General features: G+C 42.4%; 1 protein-coding gene across 2 annotated transcripts in view; it reads right to left on the bottom strand.

Moving 5' to 3' along the window:
- crtc3 (CREB regulated transcription coactivator 3) overlaps positions 1–24,841 on the bottom strand; it is a 46,447-nt gene that overhangs the window by 14,764 nt on the left and 6,842 nt on the right. The window contains exons 3-6 of one of the 2 annotated variants that reach the window (XM_080884380.1): positions 21,303–21,431; positions 17,217–17,278; positions 7,553–7,615; positions 3,565–3,668 (exon numbers count right to left, since the gene is read on the bottom strand). In XM_080884380.1, the coding sequence (XP_080740506.1) occupies positions 3,565–3,668; positions 7,553–7,615; positions 17,217–17,278; positions 21,303–21,431 (358 nt within the window). The remainder of the gene's footprint in view (positions 1–3,564; positions 3,669–7,552; positions 7,616–17,216; positions 17,279–21,302; positions 21,432–24,841) is intronic. The other variant, XM_080884381.1, reaches the window with a different exon arrangement.

Genomic DNA, 24,841 nt, shown 5'->3' with positions numbered 1-24,841 from the left:
AGCTTACAAACATCTGAGCATAAAGTGCTGACAAGGAACCCTGGTGTAAACATTAAAATGAAAGTCAGTACAATGTGCAGATTGCAGAAATATACATAAAAAAAATCAGTGGCTTTACCACTTCGACATCTGTGAACTACTAGACAGTCATTCAATTAAAAAATAATATTAAATAAATAAAACTAATAAATAAAAAATACACACATCTTACTGATCTCTGCAGTCAGTAACATTACACATAAAGTGCAAACATAATAGCAATTGTATAAACACACACACAAACACGCCTTTAAAATTTAAAGGCGTGAAATTGGACGGTCTAGTTCTGATTAGCGTCACCGCTGTCTCGGTGGAGTTTAATAAACTCGGCCGTCTGCTTCTTGCTATCTAAAATATAACCAGACACTGGTGTAAATTCTCGACTGTCTCATACTTCTGTTTAATAAGTTTTCTGTTTGACGTTTAGTCAGCTGTGTGAAAACCAAGGAGGAACCCACCCGGGGGATTAATAAAGTTTTATTTTATCTAATCTAATAACTTTAATCTCAGCCAAACCGATTTACTCACGAACAAACAAAACACTGAAAAAAACCCAACAATAACATTTTTAGGTTGTCTAAGTGACTTATATATTACGTTTAACCCGAGCAGCGAAACTCCGCGGTGATCTGAAAATGATGTGCCGGGAGTTGTGCCGCTCTCGGCCGCATCAGTAACCCTCGAGGTCCCGGCTAGCTGTCGAGCTGGTGGGTAGCAGACGCCTCTGAAAACGTCGAAGCACTTTTGCAAATATGGGATATCTTGATAAACCGAGCAGATATTTGATGTTTACACAACTACTTTCTCGCCTGAAAATATGTTAAAAGTTTATTTTGTGACCCAGAAAGATTAGTATGAGTAATTTTAAAACTTAGTAGCGGCCGCCATTGCTGGAAACTGGAGTTTGGCTGGGCCGCGCTATGAATTCTGGGATATGGTAGTAATTTGGACAGCCTTCGGCACGTCGCTGTGACGTAATCGGTCTACAAATGCGGCCTCAGGAGGATGCAGCCCATGAATTTGGACATGTCCAGAGTATAATCGCAGCCTTTGCGGTTAGAAAATTGCACTTGATCATGTCGCGATATTATCGCAAATGCGATATATCGTTCAGCCCTAACCCACTGATCAACGGCCAATATGCTATAAACACAAAAACTAATGGGTCACAGTGGCTACGTCCATCTAGGATCCACGGGTAGCCACTCCCATCAGTGCATGCGAGCTGGAACTAACATACAGGCAAAAGCAACCCTGTGTGCATAAATGAAGCTCTTTCTTGGGTTAGATCTTGAGGCAATATCCTGTTTGAATGTGTTGTCTAAACAGAAGGAGTAGGAATCCACTGCAGGAGCACTTCTGTTCCACACTTCATCAGCACTGAGATAACAAAGAAGCACAAAGTGAAGGACTAACGAGTGCAGAGAAGAGGACGATCAGCTCTTTGACTCTGAGTCGACTCTCTCTCTTTGGCTCAGCTACAGACGTATAAACAGACTGTTTTAAACCACAAAGGGCTGATGGTGAGTTGTGTAACTGAGCCTAGAGTGGCTTACTGGCCTGAAATGCAGCTGGTTGGACTGTGTTCTCTGTTAATAAATGACCAGGGGAACAGAAACACAAACATCATAAACTAGCATGATTACAATGAAATGAGCCCAGTATAGGAGCGGTCTGCTTACTCTATATGACTAAAACACATCAGCTCTGTATTGCAGTGATCCAGCTTTCTACTCTGAAGTGTAACACATTGGCTAAGTTTTTGAGGCTAAATCCACGAGTGGGTTGTAATTAGTCTCGCTGGACTGTTTCCTGGCCTTTTGGTGGAGCGTTTCACACTGTTATTCCTCAGATTCTTTCATGTGATGGTTCCTGTTAGATTTAGGACCTGATTAAGTGGCTCAGGGCAGAATAAAAACCTCTGTTGGCACCAAAAAGCAGGCACACAAACAGGTTAGCGATGGAACCTGCTGATTAATTCAGCTTGGACTTTCTGACTTGCTCAGATTTGCAGGAGGACGAGGTCACTGCTGCTATTTGTGGCATCATTTAGCCCCGTGTCCGTCATTGCAGCAATCATTGTTAGAACAAGCACAAGGCTGTAAGATCCATTCCTTCAGTCTTTAACGACTGCTCCCTCTGAACCAAGCCCTGCATATTTCTGCTCCTCAACACTGCTGTTTTAATGCATCCGAGCTGATTTGAAAGGTCAGAGAGAGGGGACGCATATAGGCAACAGTGTGTACTTCTCAAGTCATTTAAACACAGTCGGTCAGAATCTGACTAATGCTCTGTGTTTTTCTACACATCCGACAGGTCAGCTGTTAAAGACAGATTCCAGGTTTACATCCCGCCCTCTGGTTGGGAATATAAAGCAGCCTCACTCTGGATGAATCCTGCACTCCATCTCAGCTGTCGGGATTTGGAGAACAGCATTTCTCAGTGGCTGACAGAAGATTTTACCCAAAAACACAGCGATTCTCCTTCTGCCCCCTCTCCTCGGTCGTTAGTTTTGTCCCCCTGTTATGCACAGCTCGTGGTAGCTCGTGTTGCTCATTACTGAAATGACTCGGTCACGTCTTTTCTCATAAATTGGTGATTTACTCTTAGATCACCTGCAAAACCTTCCACTTCCTGTGGCACTTTTCAGCTGTTGTGGGATTATGCTAATCCGGCCTGCTTAGCAGCGCTGTGTTAGACGTTAATTCACAAATTCTGCTTGAACTAAAATTAGCTGGTGGGGCAGACCGTGGCTTCAAATGAGCCTGAGTATGTGTTTTAAGACACAAAGCTGGGAAGTTTAAAGATGTTCAAACAGAGAGTTTAACAAATGTATTAGTCCAGGTTTACACCACAGGTACCGTAACATAACAGTACTGCTAATCAACAAAACCATTTTTATGTTTGTGTCATGGTTAAACCATCTGCATGTGCAAGTTCTTTAATCAAAATGATATTTTAATACTAGAATATAATGTTGTTAAACATGTGTATTGAGTTAAGGAAATTATTTTGTTTTAAACATATTTTCCAAAAGCGTGTTTTCCTATTTTTACAACAGACGGTCTCATAAATTTGTTAAGCACTGTACTTCCATATCACACCTGTGCAACCAAATGCAACACCATCTTGTTTGCTTGTAGCTTAAAGTGAATCGGGTGACTCACTCTGCACAGAAGTTACAAACTCACGGTGAAGCACAGACGCACAAAACCCACGGAGTGAAGAGGCGACATTTTCTGGTTTGTTTGCGTCTCTCTTCAGGCAAACTGAGGCCTGTTGATGTCAGGTTCTTTGATGGCCAATAAGAGCAAAGTAACTGCTGTGAACATAGGTAATATTTACAGGAATAAGACTACTTTAAACTCCAAATGTCTTTTTAATTTTGCAACTTAAAGGCATGTCTTAATGATGGAGATGAATTGCAGGTCTTCTTAAGTCAAATTCTAACTTACAACACTAAACACTGTCAAAAGGGACGCATAGAAAGTGCTCTCTGAATGAGTGTGCGTATGATACTCTCACCATTGCGCTGTGGGGGTCCTCTACCCATCTGCTGGTGCATGCCAAATGGGTCCTGAGGGTTTGGGTTCATAGCACTTGTATGAAGAGCAGAGTCTGAGTTGGTTCTGTGTAGGAGGAAGAGGAGGAGGAAGAAATTATGGTGTGTATTCCAGCACCCTGGACAGAGGCAGAAGGTTTCTGAGGGCTGTAAGGTCAGTGAATCATTCCTGCTCTGGCTGCACATGGGCCACATTCATCTGCAGGCTCCCGCTGACCTTACACATAAACACCCTCACAGCACTCAGCTCAATCTTTAGCAGGACATCGTAACATAATCACCTTAAACCCTGAACGAGACACAGGGAACTCCATGCAATGGTTAAGATTAATATGAATGTTATAACAATCCAATTTCATCTGATTATTTGATTTGAAGCTGCGCTTTTCTTGGCGGTAGATGCCCAATCCAACATTTCACACACATATGTTCACCTTTCACTTGAAGCAATCTCTGAACATACACACACGAGCCAGCCCACACACAGCATCTTCGTCTTGCAGCGCTTCAGCTGAGAGCTTTCTTTAGTGCGCTCCATTAAGCCTAAATAGCTGCTTTTGTGCACCACAATGTAGAAAAGTGTTGTAATCACACTTATACTGTGAATGTGTGTGTGAATGGGTGGGTGACTGGATGTGTAGAGCGCTTTGGGGTCATTAGGGACTAGTAAAGCGTTATACAAATACAGGCCATTTACCATTTATTCTTGATCCAGTTTAAGCTTTTAAAGCTGCCAGATTTTATTCCAAGTCTGCTTTGTACCATCCATTACTGTAGGCTGAGGCAGGCGAGTACGTTTGATTATTGAGCACATCGAAATGAAGCTAATGCATCTACACACTTTGGCTGTAAATATAAATCTGTGCTGTGGTTTGAAATAAAATAACAGAGACACATCAAAATGACCATTTTCTTCACTGTGCCAATTATAATGATGACTAGGGCTGGGCGATACATCGAGTTTTTCAATACATCGATATATTTTTATACGAGATAAGAGATGTGACAATATCGTTTATATCGATAGCGTCTATGTCACGTTATGATTATAAGTTTGCTTCTTGTCCACTTTTGTCTCTATGCTGCGTTACTCCGCCTCCCCCATCGCTTCACCTGCAGGCAACGACTAGATGGACACGCAGCTATCAAAGAGGAGCTGGTCGGTAAAAACAAAACATTTGGAAATTACTGCTTTAGTCCTGGCAGCGTTAATCTCATTAAAATGACGTTAACGTGGCAAATCTCCGTTAACGAGTTACCGCGGATCGCCCCGTGCGTGGGGCTGCACGGCGGCAATGCTTTAACGCGCTAACGCCATGCAGCCCCACGCACGGGGGCTGCATGCCCTAAAGTCCTTTAATTTTCTCAAAAATTGACAGCGCGCCTTATGTATGAATTCTGGTTGTGCTCACTGATATTGAACCGATTTTCTGTGGTACATGGCGCTCAAAATTCTGTGAAAAATGTTTTAGTACGACTTTGCTAAGCTACAAGGCCGCACCGCTTGATGGATTGTCGGAGCATTACGGCTATCGTAGGCAGGAGCCTCGCGGAGTGATAGTACTGTGCTTCAACGTAATATTACCGTACTGTGTGTGTATAAGGACCATAAATGGCACCTGTTCAGAGACACGGTTACAAAGAGGATTTCAAACTCCAGGCTGTCAGTCACGCAGTAGAAGTTGGGAACAGAGCAGCTGTGAAATCTGTCTTTGTTATTATGCTCAGCGTCTGTTAGTTTACATTTTGACTGCACAATTGTGAGCTTTTTGTTATGCACAAAAACAACATTGGTTTATTTTATTTATGGAGCATTATTATTAAATGCTGATAATTTATTTCTGAGTAATTTTTGCACGTACATCTGCGCTGTATGTTAATAAAAGTGTCTGTGTGAGATCTGGGACACAGCTTTGACTAAGAGCTCTCTCTTTGTTCTTACTTTATGGCTTTAAGAAATATGGAGAGATATATATCGTATATCACCATCGAGATATGAATTTTGGGTCATATCGCCCAGTCCTAATGATCACTGACTTTATGGTAAATGGCCTGTATTTGTATAGCACTTTACTAGTCCCTAAGGACCCCAAAGTGCTTTACACATCCAGTCATCCACCCATTCACACACACATTCACATTACACACAGTAATACATTCTAAGTTAGGAAATAGCCTTTAAACAACAGTTAAACAAGCACAGGGTGGAGACTCTGTGATCTGCCCCCATTCATAGCAAACAGGTGCATTTACAAACATTCTGATTGCAAATTTAGAAAAAAATAAAACAAAACATTGAATTATCTTCAAAGCATTTAAAATTCAGACATGTCATTTTCATTTTTCCCCTGTTGTAGGAGATCCAGACTTCTGCACTCAGTACTCATCAAATGTGGTCGTGTGTTCAGTCTTTAAGTCAGATTTAAACCCTTTCACAGCTGACGTTATTACAGTTAACTGACTCATTGAAGCTGCCTTTTACTTACAAAATTAAAATAAAATCAAAGTATTGAGTAAGTGTCCTCATTTTTATACGTTAAAAAACAAACTTCAACGTCCTTGCTACTGTGATATTTGCAATTTATTTCCATATTTGGCGGTCAACTGCAGCAACCAAGTGTTCATTCATAGACTGAGAGTGTGTCACAGTCTGGACAACCATTTTTATTCACAAGGCAATCGCACAAATCTCATAATGGGAGGCAACCTGTCTCCAAACAATCGTGATCCAGCTTCAGCTGGTTACAGTTATTCTCAGACTGGTGAAGGTGTGCAAAAAAACTGCCATCTCATTTACAAATGCAGACGGATTGCCAACACGTCGTGATCAATCTGCCAAAAAACCCCAAAGAAAAACAAGTTGATTGACTGATTGATCCAATTTAATGTTGTTGTCATAGTAACAGAAACACCGTTTTCTGATAATCCGCTGGTGCAAACCTAAAAATGTGTATTTTAGACAAACTATTCTCCGTGGTGATGACCTGGAGGCTGATACTCAAAGTTGGTTATGGAAAAATATCATGCTGAATGAAGATGAGAACGCCACATTGGAGATGGTATAAAATTGATCTGGTGCCATTTTACGAGTGTATGTGCGCAGATATTTCATATATCCCATCCAGTCTGTACCTCGAGAGCTGCAATTCGGTGTTTCACAGAAGCCAACGGTCACAGCGAGGTAATACTTGTAGAAAGCACTCAAGCACTTTGCAATGTGTGCCATTTTATTCTTTTCTACATATTCCACTTGTGTGTTTTTAATCCTGTTCTCTTATAATAAGAAATCCAATCAGACAAACAGTAAAGAAGAATGGTGCTAAGGAAGCCGCTGCTCCCCGCAACAATCGAGTACAGTGCAGCTGTTGGTTTGTTATTGCTTTGGTCACATTGTGTTGGTCCAGAGCTGTGAAAGAGATTAAGATCAGACCACATTTTATGAGTAATCAATGCAGAACTCGCTTTAATTCCAACATGTTCTCAACCTTTTCCTGCAACTGCCGCCAACACAAACTGACTCCAGAAAAATCAGAGAACCCAAAGACAATACAACATTTCAGAGATGATGTAAAAAGGCTGAGAGTCAGAAAATGTGAGTAAGGGACCTTGATGTTAGACTGCAAAGAGTCCTAAAGCTGGTTAGTGAGTACCTAATGTTACAGACTGAAAACAGGAGTGGAAAGCTACAAAGAAATGAGTGATAAGACTCTGGAGCTGAGACTCGGGTCCTCTATTCCAGTGCTTCAAAGGAAGAAAGAAGAAGGGGATTATTGAGATGTTACAAATCAGGCAGAGATTTACAACAGATAGAAACCAGGACACGATGTAGACAAGACGGATTGCAAAAAGACAAAGAACAGAATTGTTTGCCACTGTAAGCGAGGGATAAGGCAGGCCGAGTGAAAGAGGGGAAAAAGACTGAGAAAGAGAGGGATGGGGTCAAGGGGTCACCTGTTGAGTTGTGATATTAATCTAAACCCCGGCCGTTTTTCCTCAGTCCATGGCTGCTGTTCCCTTCGAAGACAGACAGAGGAAAAGCATGACAGACACATTTAATGGGTAAAAGCAGAGACCCCTGGCTCCAGCCTTAAAGTTCTGCAAGAGGAGAAAATATCCCTGTAAAAAATGTGACATATTTGCATTGGCATACACATGGAAAGAAGAAAGACCTCGGAAAACACTCAAGACCCAGCACAAAAGTCCTTTATTTCGGAGGAAAATGGAAAGAGGGGATAAATTCAAAACAGGCTGAAGACTGATGGGAAGGAAAAATGAAGACAAAGACAAGAAGCAAGCTAGGTTTATAAACCTCTCACACGTGCAACCAGCACTCTGAGGAAACGACGAGAAACAGAGTCGTCAAAGCCTGAAACGATGGAGTGGGAACGCTGACTGAGTGGATTTTGTCCTAAAGCGCTCATCAAAAAGGGTCCTGACTTCTACGTAAAAGGAAGTAGTAACAGTTTGTTTTTCTCCAACTGGCACAGCTACTCTTCTAAAAATACTAAACTGTGATGGAAAGAACTAAAAACTAAAAATAAATAAATAATAAACTAGACCACCCTCTCTCCAGTCATGCTGGCTGGGATGTTTGTGGAATGCTTTCTTAGCGTTATATAGTGGTGCAACGGATCACGGTTGATCCGTAATCCGAACCGATCCCACTCCACGGTTCGGCATGCACGTGATCCGAAGATTCGAAAAAGAAGAAAGAAAAAAAATGTGTATGGTGATCAGTCTGTCAAGCGGTAGAGTGGAGGAGCAGAGGAGTTTGCGGTATTTAAGCAGCCCTTTGCTGCCCAGTCCGACCGGGCTAAAGCTAATACAGAAGCTATTGGGGTGTTTAGCTGCAGACGGGAGGCCGTATTCTGTTGTGCAAAACAAGGGGTTTAAACTGTGATGAACGTGCTTGAGCCATGCTATGATATCCTGTTGTGCGTCCACTTCAGTGACAAGATCGCTCCAAGCATGTGTGAGCAGGAAAAGTTTAAAGTTATGGCTGAACTGTCACAGACATCTTCTGCTGCCCTAACTACAAATGGGTGGACCTCCAGGGCAACGGAAAGCTACGTGACCTTTATTATATCGTTGTTATATCACAGCGGAGTGGTAGATACAAAGCCCTGCCCTATAGATTACATAAGATTAGATGAAACTTTATTTATCCCTCGGGTGGGTTCCTCCAGGAAATTCTGCAACAGAAGTTGCAGAATGTGAGCAGAAATATACCATATTTACACATATATAAATACAGAGAATACAAAGGGGATAAATAGTATAAACAGGAATAAGAATAAGAATACAAGGGATCGGCACATTTCAAGTATTGTGAGTCTATTACACCGTTGGATATTAACAAAAACTATTGCACAGTGAAAAGGCACTACAGCTTACTTGTTCCCCCCTCCTCTGTCCCCGTTTCCCCTCCCAGTTTGATGGCGTGTGGGACAAAGGAGTTTTTAAGTCTGCTGGTTCTTGACTTTGGGAGAAGCAACCTGTCACTGAACAGACTCCTCTGGTTGTTTATGACCGTGTGCAGAGGATGCCCAGCATGGTCCATAATGTCCATATTGCACCTTAATTTATTTTTATATAAGTGCGTGGAATGAGTCTTGAATTTAATGTTTTTTAATAGGCAAAAAATACTTAAATGAGTAAATGGCGAGTCAAATTTTTGTCTTTTTTTTTCCTCATTTTTGCTGATCCGAAAATTGATCTGATCCGTGAGATATTTGATCTGTTGCACCACTAGCGTTATATATTAACAACATGCTCCTGTTTTTCAGCTGCCATCAAAGAAATAGTTGGAAAACCAAAAATCAAAGCAACCAGAAACACAATGACGTCAGGCACTTTGTTAACAAGCTGTTTAGCCACATCTTCACTTTCAGTACAGGGAGACAGAATTTAACTGCCCGACGTGTGAGCCTGGGTTCGAACCTGCTGGGCAGTGAATCTCTGAGTGGACTTTGTCTGTGTGAAGGCTAACGTTTCCTCTCACTGTCCAAGTTAGGCTTAAGATATAGCTGAGAGCCCGCTGTGACTTTTTTCTCTGAGGAATTCGACCTCTGCTACTGTGGCTACATAACAATCAGTTCTCAGAACTGACATAATGTGGGCTGGTTCTCAAAGGGCACCAGTGCAGACCTGTGACAACACTGACTGGGTTCCCTACGTGACGTCTCAAGCCGACTGTCTTGGTGTTTTAAAAGTGGATATTAAAAAAGATCCAGGGTGGATCTGACTGGAAACCAGTGGAGCACACTGCAAAGCTAGCATTGCTCCAAAGCTAGCAAGCTGCCCATCCTCTTTCCAACTTTAATGTGGGCAATAACTTCAAAGTGAACATTACAATATGTTCAGTGAGACTTTTTGGTGGCAATACTATGTCAATGCAGGGACATCAAATATCGATTTTATTAAATACATGAAAATACTTTGGGAGCACTACAAACAAGAGCAGGGCTCGCAAAATTTCAAAATCCCTGGTAGCCCTTCGGGCAGGGACTCTTCAGTTTTTGGTAGCCCAAAATACATTTAAGTAGCCCGAATAAAAAAAGAGAGCAATTTTTTGATTAATGTTTTGTTTCCGTTACAATATTATACTTTAATGTATAATATTGTAACGGAAACAAAACATTAATCAAAAAATTGTTGAAACACAAATTACAACATTGTATAAAAATTACAATCATCAACTCAAATACTTGGTTCTAATTGAACAGAAATTTCTATGAACTTGTAAGAACTGTGTAGGACATGAATCAGTCTGTGTCAGATCCTGAATTTGAAATTTCCACTGAAGTCACGGGTAAGAGACAAGTGGAACCAAGATCTAGGCCATTTGTTTTTTGAAGTTTGCAAAGACTGCTAAATTTTGCCAGTGGTAGTTCACTCTTTGCAACATAGTATGCTGTTCTAAACAGATTTTTCAGGTTTATTTTTAGTATGTTATTTGCAATTGGTGTTTGTTCTGGGAAAGATATTGCAGACTGAGCAATAATGCATTACTTGCATTTCTCATGGGTTCTAAAGAGGGCCTTTCTTAAAATTACTGGTCCCAGTAACAAAGGCGCTTGTCGACTCAGAAATCGAATAAAACCAACAACACACCCGGTAGAACATTATGTTATTTACACGGGTGCACATAAGTGGTCTGCATGTGCGCATTCGCTGTCAAAATAAAAGACGCGCACCAGATAAGAAGTTGCAACGCGCGTTTGCGTCCATATAAAAAGCACTGTTGTTGTCCGCTAGAGCGGGATTTTCACGGCACATTCTGCACCACATCTCTGTGCGTTCATCATTTGTTTGAAGCCAGCTCACCTCCTGCAACCACTTTTCCGAGAATACATGCTTCTTTTGTGGTTCGGACTCTTTCTGACATTTGTTTGGAGGTGGAGGAAAACCAAAGTAATTGCTTAAAGGAGCTTCTTCGACATCTTTAAGAGTTCTAAACAAATGTCTGTCCTCCTCCAGAAAATCCTATGTACGCAAACACGCGTTGCAACTTCTTATCTTGTGCGCGTTTTTTATTTTGACAGCGAATGCGCACCTGCGGACCACTTATGTGCAGGCCTGGTTATTTAGCTCGTCATATTGCAGCCACAGAAATTCTTTTGTCCATGAAACCATAAAGCTGCATTTTCTTTTTGCCTTATAGTCTGATTTGTCATAACTTTTCCGTTTTGTGGTAAGCTTTTCTTTGGCTGTCACTTCTTCACCCTGACCTGTCTTATTTGGCTCAGCAGAACTAAAATATATATCCTCCTGCTTTTACACACGCACTCACATAACGCTCAGCGATTCTCTGCGCGATCAACCTCTCACATGTTTAAGCTGCGGGAGATTTCACTTGTCATGTTTGCATAGTAAGCTAACGATTGATAAGACGATGTCAGAGGAATTGGTGCGCAAATTATCGTCACTCACCAATCAGTGCTGTCGCTCTCTATACACAGTTCGCACGATTGCAAAGTGAAAGCAAAAAACAAGCGCAAATTCAAACGCGATTTCAATATGTCACATATTGACAGTGGCTCACCGATGCCAATGACATAATTACCCAGCTACATTTCTGAAAGAATGCAAAAGCATTGACATATATTTTTCCTTCCTATGATAGCCCGACAGGCAAGGCAGATTTTGGTAGATTTTGGTAGCCCGACTGGAAAAATCACTAGCCCCAGGACGTCGGGCTAGCGATTTTGCAAGCCCTGAAGAGGCTCATCACGCCTGACACGAGGCAAACAGTTGCAGTCTGACTGACTACGCTCACTCAGAGCTTGTTGATGCAAATAACTTCTCATTTATAAACGCACACAGATTGCCAGCATGTTGCCATCAGGCTGAGTGAGTTTCAACAGGCTGTGGTTGAGCAGGAAGGTAACTGAGCACAAATTTAACAGTAAAATGAGAATTTCCGTCTGTGTAGACAGCAACACACGTGTGATTGTCAATCATGTATCACACATAGATTGCATGTAATTGCCGACTTGACCCCATCTAATAGACTTATAGCAGACTGACTCCATAATTTTGTGGTTACTACAATTCTTGGTATATTGCAAAACATTAAAAATCGCAATAATATCACATTGTGAGTGAAGTATTGTGACAATATCGTATCATAGGATGTCTCTACAATGATGTAGGCTGGAATCATGTTTTCTCAAATCAGCACAAATGTTCACGCAACACTTACTCATGTTAGCAACGCTGACAGTTTAAGACAAACCTCTGACCTCCAACAGTCTGTGACAGAAGCGTCTCAGGAAACCAACACCCAGAGTGCCGTGCTGGAAACACGATTAGTGTTACTATTAAGCTTTGTGAGTATAAAGGTCTGCAAACCTCCAGACTTACCTGACAACTTACTGCATTCATGCAACTGTAAAAACAACAAACAAAAAGCTACAACACTACGTGTGCGACATTACCTGGCTGTTACTGCAGGGTGTACAACCTGTAGCTATATTTAGATATGACGTAGGCAAAGGAATGCAGATGAGCTGTGGCATCCCACCCATCCCACAACAAATATTTAACTTGCACAAATACGTGTGATTGTTAAAAAGGGCAGACCGGTCTAAATTCATCCAAGACGGGTTATGTTAATGCCATGTTGTACATGTGAATGCCAACCGGCGTTTGTGTTAAACAGCAGCAGCATGACGCAGTTTTCAGGTGAGACAGCAGTTGTTTAGTTGAAACAAATACACAAAAAAACCCACAGCTCATTCAATAAATGCATAGAAAAAGCAGCAGCCACCAGGGCCATCAGACCGAGGGCACAATCCCTTAGCAATCGTCACAAAACATCTCCGACAGAGACTGCGGTGGAATTTAAGTCCTCTTCTCTGCACTGCAGCCTCCTGGGAGCCTGGGCTGAGATTTCATCCCGAGAGAGGCTGGTACAGGAACAGCAGGCCAAAGATGGGTGCATGGAAGAGAAGCAGAGCGTGGGACTGCATTGATGCTCTGACCCTGAAGCAGATGGTCTCCAAAGGGACCCAGAGCTGTACTCAGGTTTTATGCCTGAAGCATCTGTAGGAACTAACCCCCTTTAAGAGCAGTCTTCCCACACACAAAAAAAACAACGCACCTTTTTAACACTGGACTGTTCAGAAAGGTGTCGGTGTGTAGGAAGGACAGATGGTGGATATCAAAAACCCTGGCTCAACTCACTACAGATGGACGCATTAGGATACAACTCTTTTTCCCCTCAGAGAAAAAGAAAATCCAGAGAGATGATAAAATATTCCTTTGGCCAGACTGCTGGTCACTGGGCGGTTAAAGGCTATGTGAACAGCTCTGTTCCCCTGCATTTCTCTCATGCCTGGCAATCCCTCAGCTTATGTAACAGAGTCTGTAAACCTCAACATCAGTCATCTGTTTACAAGAGGACAGATGTGCTAATGAATGCAAATATATATTTTTCAATCATCTTCATGAAAAGCAGCTTTTATTAAAACACCATCTTATTTCTAACAGCGGCTGGTAAAGTGTGTACTCTGTGCTGTGTACACACTTTATCCAGACCTGCCACAGTTCATCTGGAGATTTTCTCTTCAAGTACTCTAAGATCGGGCTCTGCGGAGGCCGACAGCGCCGCACACACAATTCCCGGGAAATCAAGTTTCCCTAATTTGGATCCATTCTTTGCAACTAAGCTCCGAAACACCTTAAGGATTATTTTAGCGCCCTATATGTTAGCTGTCAGAAAGCTACTGTAGCTAGCTCTGACACTTTCAAACATTAACGTATTCACAGCTTTATAGCTGTTAGTTTTATACCACCACAAAAACACAGTGGCCCAAACTGACATGTGGATATTTGACTTAACAGTGATCTTTTCCCCTGTAATAGCACCTTACCTCTTATTGTTGCTTTGCTTTTTGGTTTGAACGTTTATAGAAGCTGGGTTACAATCGAACACAGGTCTCTCCACAGCGTATACCAACTCAAGGTTGTATGTAGATACATTACATGTAGACCGTGTTCTACCATCACATGCTCAGGACTGAATCATGTTGCTCTTCTTGGCCCTCACCATTGCTCTTTATTACTCTGCCAACATGTTTGGGCTTGTTGTCAAACTTTTACTCAGTGCAGCACATGACATCAAACCAAAAACTCAGCAAAATATGATGAGATTTCTCCTGGTTGCTGTGTGTCCTTTCTGAGCGGCTGATTTTAAGCAGTGAAACCGAACACACTGCTGAGCTAATGCAACGAAACGGTTAAAGTGTTTTGTGGCTCTTCTCCACAACTGACTAACAGTAATGTAGTGCAGATGTAGCTGGCGCTGTAAACACTTACCACCCCACTCTCCCCTGAGACAGTCTAGCTGGAGGATCTGCTTCTGACTGTAACAACACAAGGGCCTGAGACTCTTTCCATGAATGCTTATTAACCTTAGCCACAGATGGGGTCTTTGGATGAGACTGAGTGGGTTTAAATATGGAAAACAAATGAACATTAGCCTCTTGCAAAGGATTGCAACACACAAAATTTCTTCAATGGGACTTCCTGGCCAACCAGTTGAAGAAGAGCTTCCCAAATGTGACACAAGTTCAGGCCAAACACACTTCCTGTTTCCCCTCCAATCATGTGTTATGTCTTTATCCAAGCTACATATCCGTCAGCAGGCTGAGAGGAAAAGCATAACAGTGACAGTGCAGAGGGGAGCTTGTGTTGTGTTCACTTATTTGGTCCACACAGACAGCTTACAGAACGAGGACACTTGCCAAACGCAGGTGGTCCAAGGACCGTGACCTGATTTGTAAAATAGCTATGGCTGCATTATCATCAAGAGATGACCGCTGTCGCTTCTCGAGGCGTCTCAAACGCAGACACGTGCAAATGACAACAAGTGACTATGAAAACGTGGTTGTGTGCAGAGTCAAAAAAGAGAAGTACTTCTCCATTGTTTAAGTACAAATATGCATACTGGTATGTTTAAGAAAAACGAAAACTAAGAGGGGACGGGCTAATATGGGTCCTTATTTATGGCTCCCAAGCACTTTACTCTGATCTAACATCATATATTGATCAAAGAGAAGAGCAGCAGAAACAGCTTTACTTCATCGATTTCAGTCTTAAATCATATGAAACATTGAGAGCAACTTATTCTGATTGCAAAGATCTGATTACGTTACAGTTTTTCATTTTCAGCAGTGGCACTGGCATGAGACCACAGCGTGCCCCTGATCCTCAAAGGGATTTGAAATTGGATCTTTGTAGCTTAAATCTTAAATGCTCTTGTATTAAAGAACCTTGAACCTTGATTAACCTCATTCATGGACGGTTATAAGCATCTTCCGAGTATTATTACGATGCCAGATTCAATATTCTGAACCTTTTGTTTTCAAATTGGGATAATAAACTGATGGATTAAGTCAACGTTTAAACTTCTTATCAGCTTTTCAAAACCCACAATCTGGAAACTGTGATAAGTAAAATTCAGGAAGGCTACTTAGCATTTTGTTGTTGTTTGTCTTGGGTCAGCCAGATATACAAATCTCAGAATGATGAACTACATCATTAGAACTAAAAAGCAAATGAAAACACATGTAAAGCCCTCGGATGTCAGGTGAACATGCGAACATTAAGCAGGGGGACAGGGATGCTCTCTGAGCTTTCAAGCTCTACTGAGACAAACTGGGCAGCAGAGTTTGCCCAATGTGCTTCCACTTATGGTACGCCTTATAACCAGCATTATGGTACTCGTAGTTCCTCTGCCTGTGACAGTAAAGTAGGCCAAAATCCACTGCTGAGGGGGAAGCTTATCCCTGTTACACACTGTGACAGCAATCTGCTGCAGGTTGGAGCAGGAGGCTCGATTTGGCCTGCAGAGACTTGATGGAGCTGCAGAGGGGCACGAAGAGGGAACAGGAAAAGAAAACGAAAGGAAAAATGACCACAAGCATAACAAAGGGTTTTTTGGCAGTTTACATAAGAGTATTTGGATTTTAGATTGAGTACTTTGCACCTATAAACAGAGAAACTATGAAAAAAATCCTCTAGCACAACTGAGTCACAACCCATTGAAGACTCATTCAATCGATTGACGAGTTCACATTATCGTTCATAGACTTGTGTGCGCCTTCATGCCAGAAGGTCCAGTGACTGAATCACGTCAAAATGATCGTCACGTTTGCTCATACTCTAAATTCACAAGCTCAACCATTCACCACGAACAGGTCTGAGACAAAAGCAGCGGTGCCGAAATTATATGCATGAATCTGCTTTTAGTTCTTTGTGCCACATGGCTCAGTAAGGAACACGCCCACTCCAAGTGCGCTGACGTCTGGCTGCTCCGCGAGGACGTTTGTCAGCCAACCTGTTTTGTGCTATCAACAATGACGCAAGGGCGTGGGCCTTATTCAGTTCTTCGGCGCAAGCTGTTATAGTACACTGCAACGCAGAGCCAATGTCTGCGTCGCTGCTGTGGAAGAAAACGAGGCAGGCTGATCGGCAGCCGGCCAAGACGGCATACAAAACACAAAGTGTGGAAACACAGCAAGACTGAAAGAGTGAGAAGGGAGGAGCTTGGCTCAGCTCTTCTATTACAGGCCCATAATTCACTCCCTTGTAAACACAGAGAAAAAGCTGTCTACCAGCACACTAACTGCTCTACGCAGCCACGATCAGAGCTCAGTCTTCCAGCAGATGCCGAGACAGAGTTTCAGCTAAGTTGGTGATTCTGCACCACGGGGCAGCGACAACACAAATCCCTTAGCAGTAGGATGACTGCTGCTGGGCATGACCTTTAAAACAAAAGGCTATCTGTCAGACACCTTCAGTGAGGCGCAGGCTTCTCAGGGCCAACGCAGCATTTTCACACTTGAAACATTTGTGCAGAAACAGTCGAGGCCAACAACTCCACCCAACAGCCTGCTCCAGCACCTCACTCAGCCATTACTCACTGATCTGTGTTCAATCGAGATAGCTGGGGTCTGGACTTTAAAAGAAAATAACAGCTAGCACACAGACAGACTTGATATGGGAAATACACTGGCAGGAGCAAATGGTTCCTGTTGTAAAATGATCCAGTTAGAGGAAGAAGAAAAGACGATAAGCATTCTGTCAGGAGCTCGGAGGCTCTACTCACCTTCTCCAGTTGTTGTCCGGAGGTGGCGACAGGTACACCGCTCCATACGGAGAGCTCTCTATGTAGGCTTTGGTCAAGGAAACGAGTGACACATCAACACCATAACACAACAGTCAGAATTAAACCTCATTATAAAAGATATGCAGATGTGTTCTGTCTATAAGAAGCAGGTCAAAGCCCTGCTGAAGTGATGTACAGCAGAGAAAAGGTGTGAACAACAGAACCGACCGTCCCAAAACACTCAGTGAAACAACATTTAAGAAAGACATGTTTGCCTTTATACACACGCTGTGGTGCACAGTAGAGAGGGCACGCCATCCTGGATGCTCTAACATGCTGTCCAACAACCTGACTGCTGAACAACATGAAACAATGGCAGCATTATTTGATTTACTCATGAATGCTGATGCAGAGTTCCTGGCTTTGTCTGCGAGAGGGCAGGGTGGCGCGTCGTCTTGCCAACAGTTACTCTTTCAGCGAGTTGAGGTCTTTTGTTTTGGAAATACGGGGTAGCTGCTTAATTCAAGCAAAGCCACGCGAGACTGACGGCTGTTCCAGGAGAATCTGTATCACATGGATTATTATTGACATGGGGCAGATTTACAATCTAGATACTTGGTGTCATTCATCAGTTCTCACACAAAACATCGGACAGGCCCAGATACAGAGCAGAGAGGCCATGATCCAGTCAAACTGGATTAACACCTTTCAACAGCTACAATGGAGGAGTCCAGCCCGGAGCGCACAAAGAGGAAAAATGAATGAACAACCTTCTTCTATATGAGCAGTGAGCCTGAAATGGGAAAATCATTCAAAATCAGCCCACCCTGCATTTCTCTGGCCTATTGGAGCCACCATCACATTTTAAAGATTTGCCACTGTTAAAAACAGAAGAACAATCCACTACAAGTGTCTCGGCTTCAGGTGTCGTTTGATACAGACACACTTCATTACATGTTTTTGTGATTTTAACTAATGGTCCAGTCTCAGCGTGAGTCTGCATTTATTAAGCTGTCATTTACAGTCACGCTAGTTTCTCCTTTCACTGCTCCAAGTCTCAGTGTGAGTGCACCTCCTCAAACATATGCATGCAATGTGAACAGTAGAGCTGACATGAAAGGTGGAGTGTATATATGTGCGTATCGATGAAGGTGAGAAAGCTGCTTAACGTAACAAACAGAAAAAGAGAGTGTGCAGCACAGGTCGTCCTCGGATCTTTCCAGCAGTATCAACACACACGACCTGACTGTGCCTAAGACAAAAGCAACTGGAATACCTTCAACCTGAGCTACACTGCTGATGACTGAATCAAACAGATCAGGCTCATAGTTTGTCCCATTGTCACGATGACAGCATCTCCAACTTTCATAGTCAGGATCAGACTGACATCAAATTTTTCATTTTTATTTTGAAGGTGATGTGCTGCCCCCTGTAATCACCACGTAACAAGTAAAGAGTAAGTAGAAGGTCGACTTTCCAGCTCAAGTTCAACCAATCATCAGTAGCCTAGCTGACAGAAAGATTACTGTTCAATCCTAATAGGGCAACGATGACATGTCTCCTCCCCCCAGCTTTTTATCTGCACAGTGGCAGATTTGGCTCTCAGCAGTTCTAACCAGTGTTGTTGACTAAAGTTTCATTTCCGCTACTGCGATGTACATTTTTACTATTGAAATAATCAGATATTAAACAGGAAGGCTATGACACCATGTGACCATGAAGCACAGGTGCTTAGATGGCCTCCTGTCCCACAGGGCCCATTCTGAGCAACAAACACCTCATTATTGACCTTTGCAGACACCAATGCACAGAACTGACACCACCGCTTTTGTTTTGATACTACGAGATCAAACATCAACACGGGGGCCCCACCCAGGTTACATGTTACATTACAGTATACAACTTTCATTAAAATTAGAAAACAAACAAAGCTATCCATCCTAATCTCTCATCTTGTTCTACTGCTCGCTGATGTGAACCACAATCACAGCTCTTTAACTGTTAAGCAGAACAAAGGTCTGCAAACTGGGCTCAACTTTATTGTTTTATGTCAAACAAAAGTGATCAAAAGGAAGTGCAGCTTATGCTCCTATCTGGAAATGTACAGCTGCAAAACTTAACTGAAATAGAGAGTATATGTAATGTGTATATTTTGAAGGCAGTGTTCATACAGCAGTTAATGAAGCTGTCGTAAGCTTTGGAAGAGGTGTGGTGTGTTTCAGTCTTTAGCAACACGGGTTGGGAAGCGCATCTATAACCGGAAGGTTGCCGGTTCGATCCCCGGGCTCTCTGTCCTGGTTGTTGTGTCCTTGGGCAAGACACTTTACCCTGCCGCCTACTGGTGCGGAGTTATATTTACTTAGGCCCACAGGAACCAGTCTACCTGCAGGTTGTGGTTAGAGGGCCCAGCTCGCTCCAGAGCTGCAGGAAGATAACTGTGGAGCTTCTAGGTAAAGCCACTAAATGATGTCAAGCACCACCACAACAGCAACTTGGTCAGCCAATAGAGAAGCACAGGGTGTGAAGGACTGCAGCTAGCTGGTTAGCAGTGACTAAAAGGTTCAAAGAAGAATGAGGGCATCTACTAGCAAATCGATTACGGATAGCATTGTTTGCTCAGATACAAAGAAATCACCAAATATGTTGAGCTGCTGTTGATATAAATGGGTCCAAGTCAAAACGATGCCTGGGAAACAGTGGACACATCTACGTGTCCATCCATACAATGTCTTCACCAGTCTGTCACAGGGCCAAGTTAGAACTTAACAAACAAAGTAAATGGACTGGTCCTTATATCGCACTTTTCTACACTGGGCTCATTTAGCTTTTCACACCCATCTGTACGAGCACGTTTTTCTAGGTTGTTGTTTTTTTTTTCTACGCAGGTGCTTTTCTATCCAGCATTCACACTCCAGTGGACACATCACAGAGCAACTCTAGGTTGGTATCTTGCCCAAGGATATTTGGCATGCAGCCACCCCACAAGTTACCACTTGTTTCATTATAGTGTAACAGATGCACAACAACTTTGGTATTGATTCAAACCAGAGTATTGATTTTATTTTGGCAATCTTACTAAAGTCAGTTAGTATAGATATATAAACTTTTATATATAAAGAGCTTCTCTTCAACATCTGTGCAGAGGCAGGGAAAGAAGAAACAAGTAGGGCTGCTAGAAGTGTGAACAAATGCTTAATTTAAATATAAAAAACTGGGTGTGAATGAATCCACATCAAGAAACTCATGTTTCAGTCATCGGTTAGAAGCAGCTACTGTTTTTGTGCGATTGCATGTTGGATAATGATAACAGCACACAACAGGCTCAGTCTAAAAAGGAATCGGGCCGTCTCTCCTGCACTGCAAATTCATTTTTAGAACAGTCTGTCCAAGTTACTTCTCTCATCTCTTATAATGGTTGCTCATCATTCATGAGTTAAATTATTATACGTGAACTGCCTACGCAGCTGTTATGCATCCTGACAAACACCGCGCATGTAATTGCTGACTGCTAAAAACAATCACAATAATTAACTGTGCATCGTAAAATCGTACAAATCCTGAATTATTTCACTGCCGACCGTGAAATCTACAAGGACGTATAAAACGAAATGATTTCTCTTCTCTTGCTCATTTCAGCTGTGATGAGACTCCATGATGAGATGAAGGTCGCAGCTACGAGTCAAACAATCACCGCTCTGCTCCTGCATCTTCACCATGAAAGTCTCACTTACTGCGACACGTGCATGCAAAACACACACATATGTACCCACACCTTCAGTGTGCTCTCAGACGATGCTGAGAATCTCCTGCTGTCAGTGTCTATTAGGAAAAAGCAAGCACATTGTCTCTGCGTCACACTTGAAATTAGCATAATGACTAATTCTGCTCCTGAGGCTAGAGAACATCTGCCTACACCAGTAAGTGTCGTCACATTAAAGCTCACTATGAACACAAACCATTAACAAACAAAACAAAAACCACCTGGAAGCCACAGCACCCACTTTCTCATCGTCGATTAACCTTTCATGATGATGACAACATCCGTATTGCACAGAAACTATCGTTCGTTCAGGCTTTAAAGGATATCTGCCGGCCGTGCTTGTCGAGGGGTCGGCGATGGGGAGAGTTGATACGGTTGCGGTCCCTGTGGACCCTCTCGACCAGCCCGTGGTGGCGAGTCCCTCTCACAGAGTCCAAACCTGAAGGGAAGCCACCCTGTAAAGGACAGAGCAAAGGAACTGTTCACATCACACACATCAAAAAGCTGTTTCCTGAAATGTAGTTAGAGCTGCTGACACTTGGTGAAAGGTGCTGCAGAACTGAAATGAGCCGTTTAGTAATCATGTTAATTAAGGTTGTACACCTAAACAGAACAGACTTAATGTGATCACTAACACCTTTTACACCTCACTGTGCTCCATATTTTCACTCTTGTACACTATTAGAGCAGTTATGCCACAGTCACTGGCCCTCAGTAGTAGCTCCTCCCCTTTCCCCTCTGGTTAAGATGACTTTCTTCTGATTGGAAGCCCCTCCCAAACCAGCGGTTTAAACAGCAGGTCGATGGGGTTTGTGGGCCTTAGATGACCAACGCAGAGATATCCCTTCTCTATGACATCTCATGCTGCTGTGCATAAAAAACAACTACCTGACAGTGAGCATATGGAGCAGTCTGCAGCCAGATTATCTGAAACTTTAGCCATGTGTGTAATTTAAAAGTCAACATTGAAAAATGTGACAGATACACACAATAGGTCCCCTTTAAAAGTCTACAAACACTGTCAGAGACCAATATGTACCCATGCATTTTCATCACATAAAGTGCCACAGTGAAATACATGTAATGTCACATGTTTAACAGTTTAGAGCTGTTTATTCCCTGGCTGAAACCCAGACATGTTACTCAACTATGTTAACATAAAGATCGAACCATCTGTTTTCATACAAGTCATCTTTAAAGTGTCTGGTAGTTATGTCTATATATGCAGCTCTGACCACAGGTATGTGGTCATAGAATTAAAACACTAAGACTAAACATCTTACAGACATTAACAGTGAGCGGCAGGTAACAGAGCACAAAATAACGCTGAAACCGATTAAAAACCCTGAAAACCATACATTTCACACCTGAGCCTCAACTCTCGCGGCCCGGTACCAAACGACTCACGGACCGATACCGGTCCGAGGCCCGGGGGTTGGGGACCACTGACATAGAGCACCTAGAGAACCACAACCACTATCCTCAGTGATTTGTGAGAGCAATGGGTCAGATATAGAGCATAAAGCAAACCGCCTCAGTGCAAATTAGCAGTCATTGCTCGATGAAGTCAACAAGACCACATTATTTACCCAAAGCAGAGATGAGATCCTGAAATAGCTGAACTCAACACCTTCCATCCCATGCCTGCACTAGAAAGAGAGCACCTAGAGAGTCTATAAAATTACATCAGAGTCCGTGATGAAGGGCAGTCCTGGCAAAGTCAAACCCGCCGAGAACAAGTCTGACTTGTAGCTAACAATATGAACCAAGCTCCCACTGTACAGGGACATGATAGGAATACCACATACCCCAACTTCCCAAAACATCCCGAAATGCAACTGGATCCCATCTCCAAGTTTACTAGTTGTGTTTTGTGTGTACATATGGAGATAAGTTGGGAAAACTCCCACAAATGCTTGAATATCCTTGAGAAAGAGCTGAACGAAAACCAAATCGTTCTTCCAGAATCCAAGCTTCAACTAACGGATAGACTCCCCTCTCCAGCACCCTGACATAGACCTTACTGCACTCAGGATCTCCTTGGAATATTGTTGAGATTCTGACTGAGGGTGGGATTTAAAGACCTCACTGCCCGAGGCCTCAGCCAGATGCTCCCAACGGACCTTTGCTATATGCTCGGCTGTACTAAGCCTGTGTGACATCCTCTCCACGCTACCGATAGTAGTGTTGCATTATTGCATTGGTTAGGTTTTGTATGCTTGCAGTATTCAGGTCTTATGAAAGGAATTTTGGAGTTTAAGAGGTCGCACTTTAGTGGAGAAATAAATCAGTTCAGTATACAGATTATCACCCCAGTCAGCTGAGATCAAGCAGAGGACGTTTCCACCTCTCGTTAGGGCTGGGCCATATTATACCGTTCACAGTAATACCGGTACAATGTTAGGCAACGATAAGAAAATGAAATATCGCAACATAATATGGGTGAAACGCGCATGCGCAGTGCCTTTGTTTTCATACGCACATGGCCGAAAAAGCATGGTGGCAACAGAGAATGAGAAGGGAAAAAGCGGATCGTTGAGTGAAACAGATGAACTAGAATTAGTTTGTAAAAATGCTGCCACTTCAGTGATGCGGAACTGGTTTGGTGTTTGTCCATCAGATACACAACAAAGCACTTTTTTTGTAGAACATGCAAGCGGGCTGTCGTTATTGCCGTATTTGTTGGACTAAGGTGCTTGTAATTCTGGGAGCAATCTGGGTCCTAAACTCCGCCCATTCCAGGTCCCAAAGTCAAACGAACACTGCAGCATCACTGAGAGTTAAAAACTGTCTAAATTCTTTCATCTTTAATAAAACGATCAGCGTTGCTGCTTTACCAGGTGTAACTATGAAGTTTAACATCCAGGCATCCATGAAAACAGAATTTATCACATTTAACGGAGTTAGAAGCTAGCAGGAAGTTAGCGGAAGTTAGCTCGCTAGTTTCGCTAGTTACCTAAGCATGATATAGCATGTTCTGACAGGGAGATTTCTGAAAAAATTCAAACGTACAGCTCTGCTATCACTTCCAACATAAATGAAGACAGAAAACTAAACAGCAGTGACGTTTGTAGGGTTACTGAAGTTGGGCTAGCTGGTATATAATGATGTGCTACGTGATTGCTAGCGACACAGCTATGTTAGCATAATATAAACAGTGAAGCTGGAGGATGAACGCTAACTTTTTTCCACTCGATAAAAGTTAACGTGAAGGTTCCTGATGGTTAGAGACAAATGCAATCGCATGGCAGGATGCTGTAAACGGACCAAACTTCAGTCAGGAGAACAACTGAGATAATCCATCCACAATACGAGGTTAGTCATTAATATACTGCAACAACATGGGAATAGAGCAGCTGTGAGAGAATACAGCATTAAGGAATCAATAGTACAGAAGTGGAGGAAGCAAGAAGTGTGAGTTGAATAAAGTTTGATTTATCTGACTGCTTTGTTTCGCTTAATGTGCCTAATAATCCCGTGCACCTTATGGTCCGAAAAATACATATTTGACTTTTTTATGCAGTTTAATGTAGCAAAGCACCTCTTTTTAACTTCAGTGGATATTATACATGGTTATGCTCAGGATATGTCAGCGCATTTCTACTGGAAATGCCTTTTGGTTAAACTTTCAGCAAGGAATTTACTTTTACACTGTTAAATGTTTATATAGCTTTAATGCACATAAAAAACAGCTGCTTGTTTAAGTGAAAAGAAATGGATGGGGTTTTTTTTCGCTAGTATGGAGTTCTGTTTTGTCTTGCGTCAATTATATCGTCAGTTATATCGTTATCGCAAATTTTCAAATATATATCGTGATAAATATTTTTGGCCATATCGCCCTGCTCTACCTCTCGTTAAGGCTTAA

Source organism: Rhamphochromis sp. 'chilingali' (genome assembly GCF_963969265.1).
Source record: "Rhamphochromis sp. 'chilingali' genome assembly, chromosome: 6".
Classification (NCBI taxonomy): Eukaryota; Metazoa; Chordata; class Actinopteri; order Cichliformes; family Cichlidae; genus Rhamphochromis; species Rhamphochromis sp. 'chilingali'.
The sequence above is the reverse complement of the archived record's forward strand: the minus strand, read 5'-3'. Positions and strand labels throughout refer to the sequence as shown.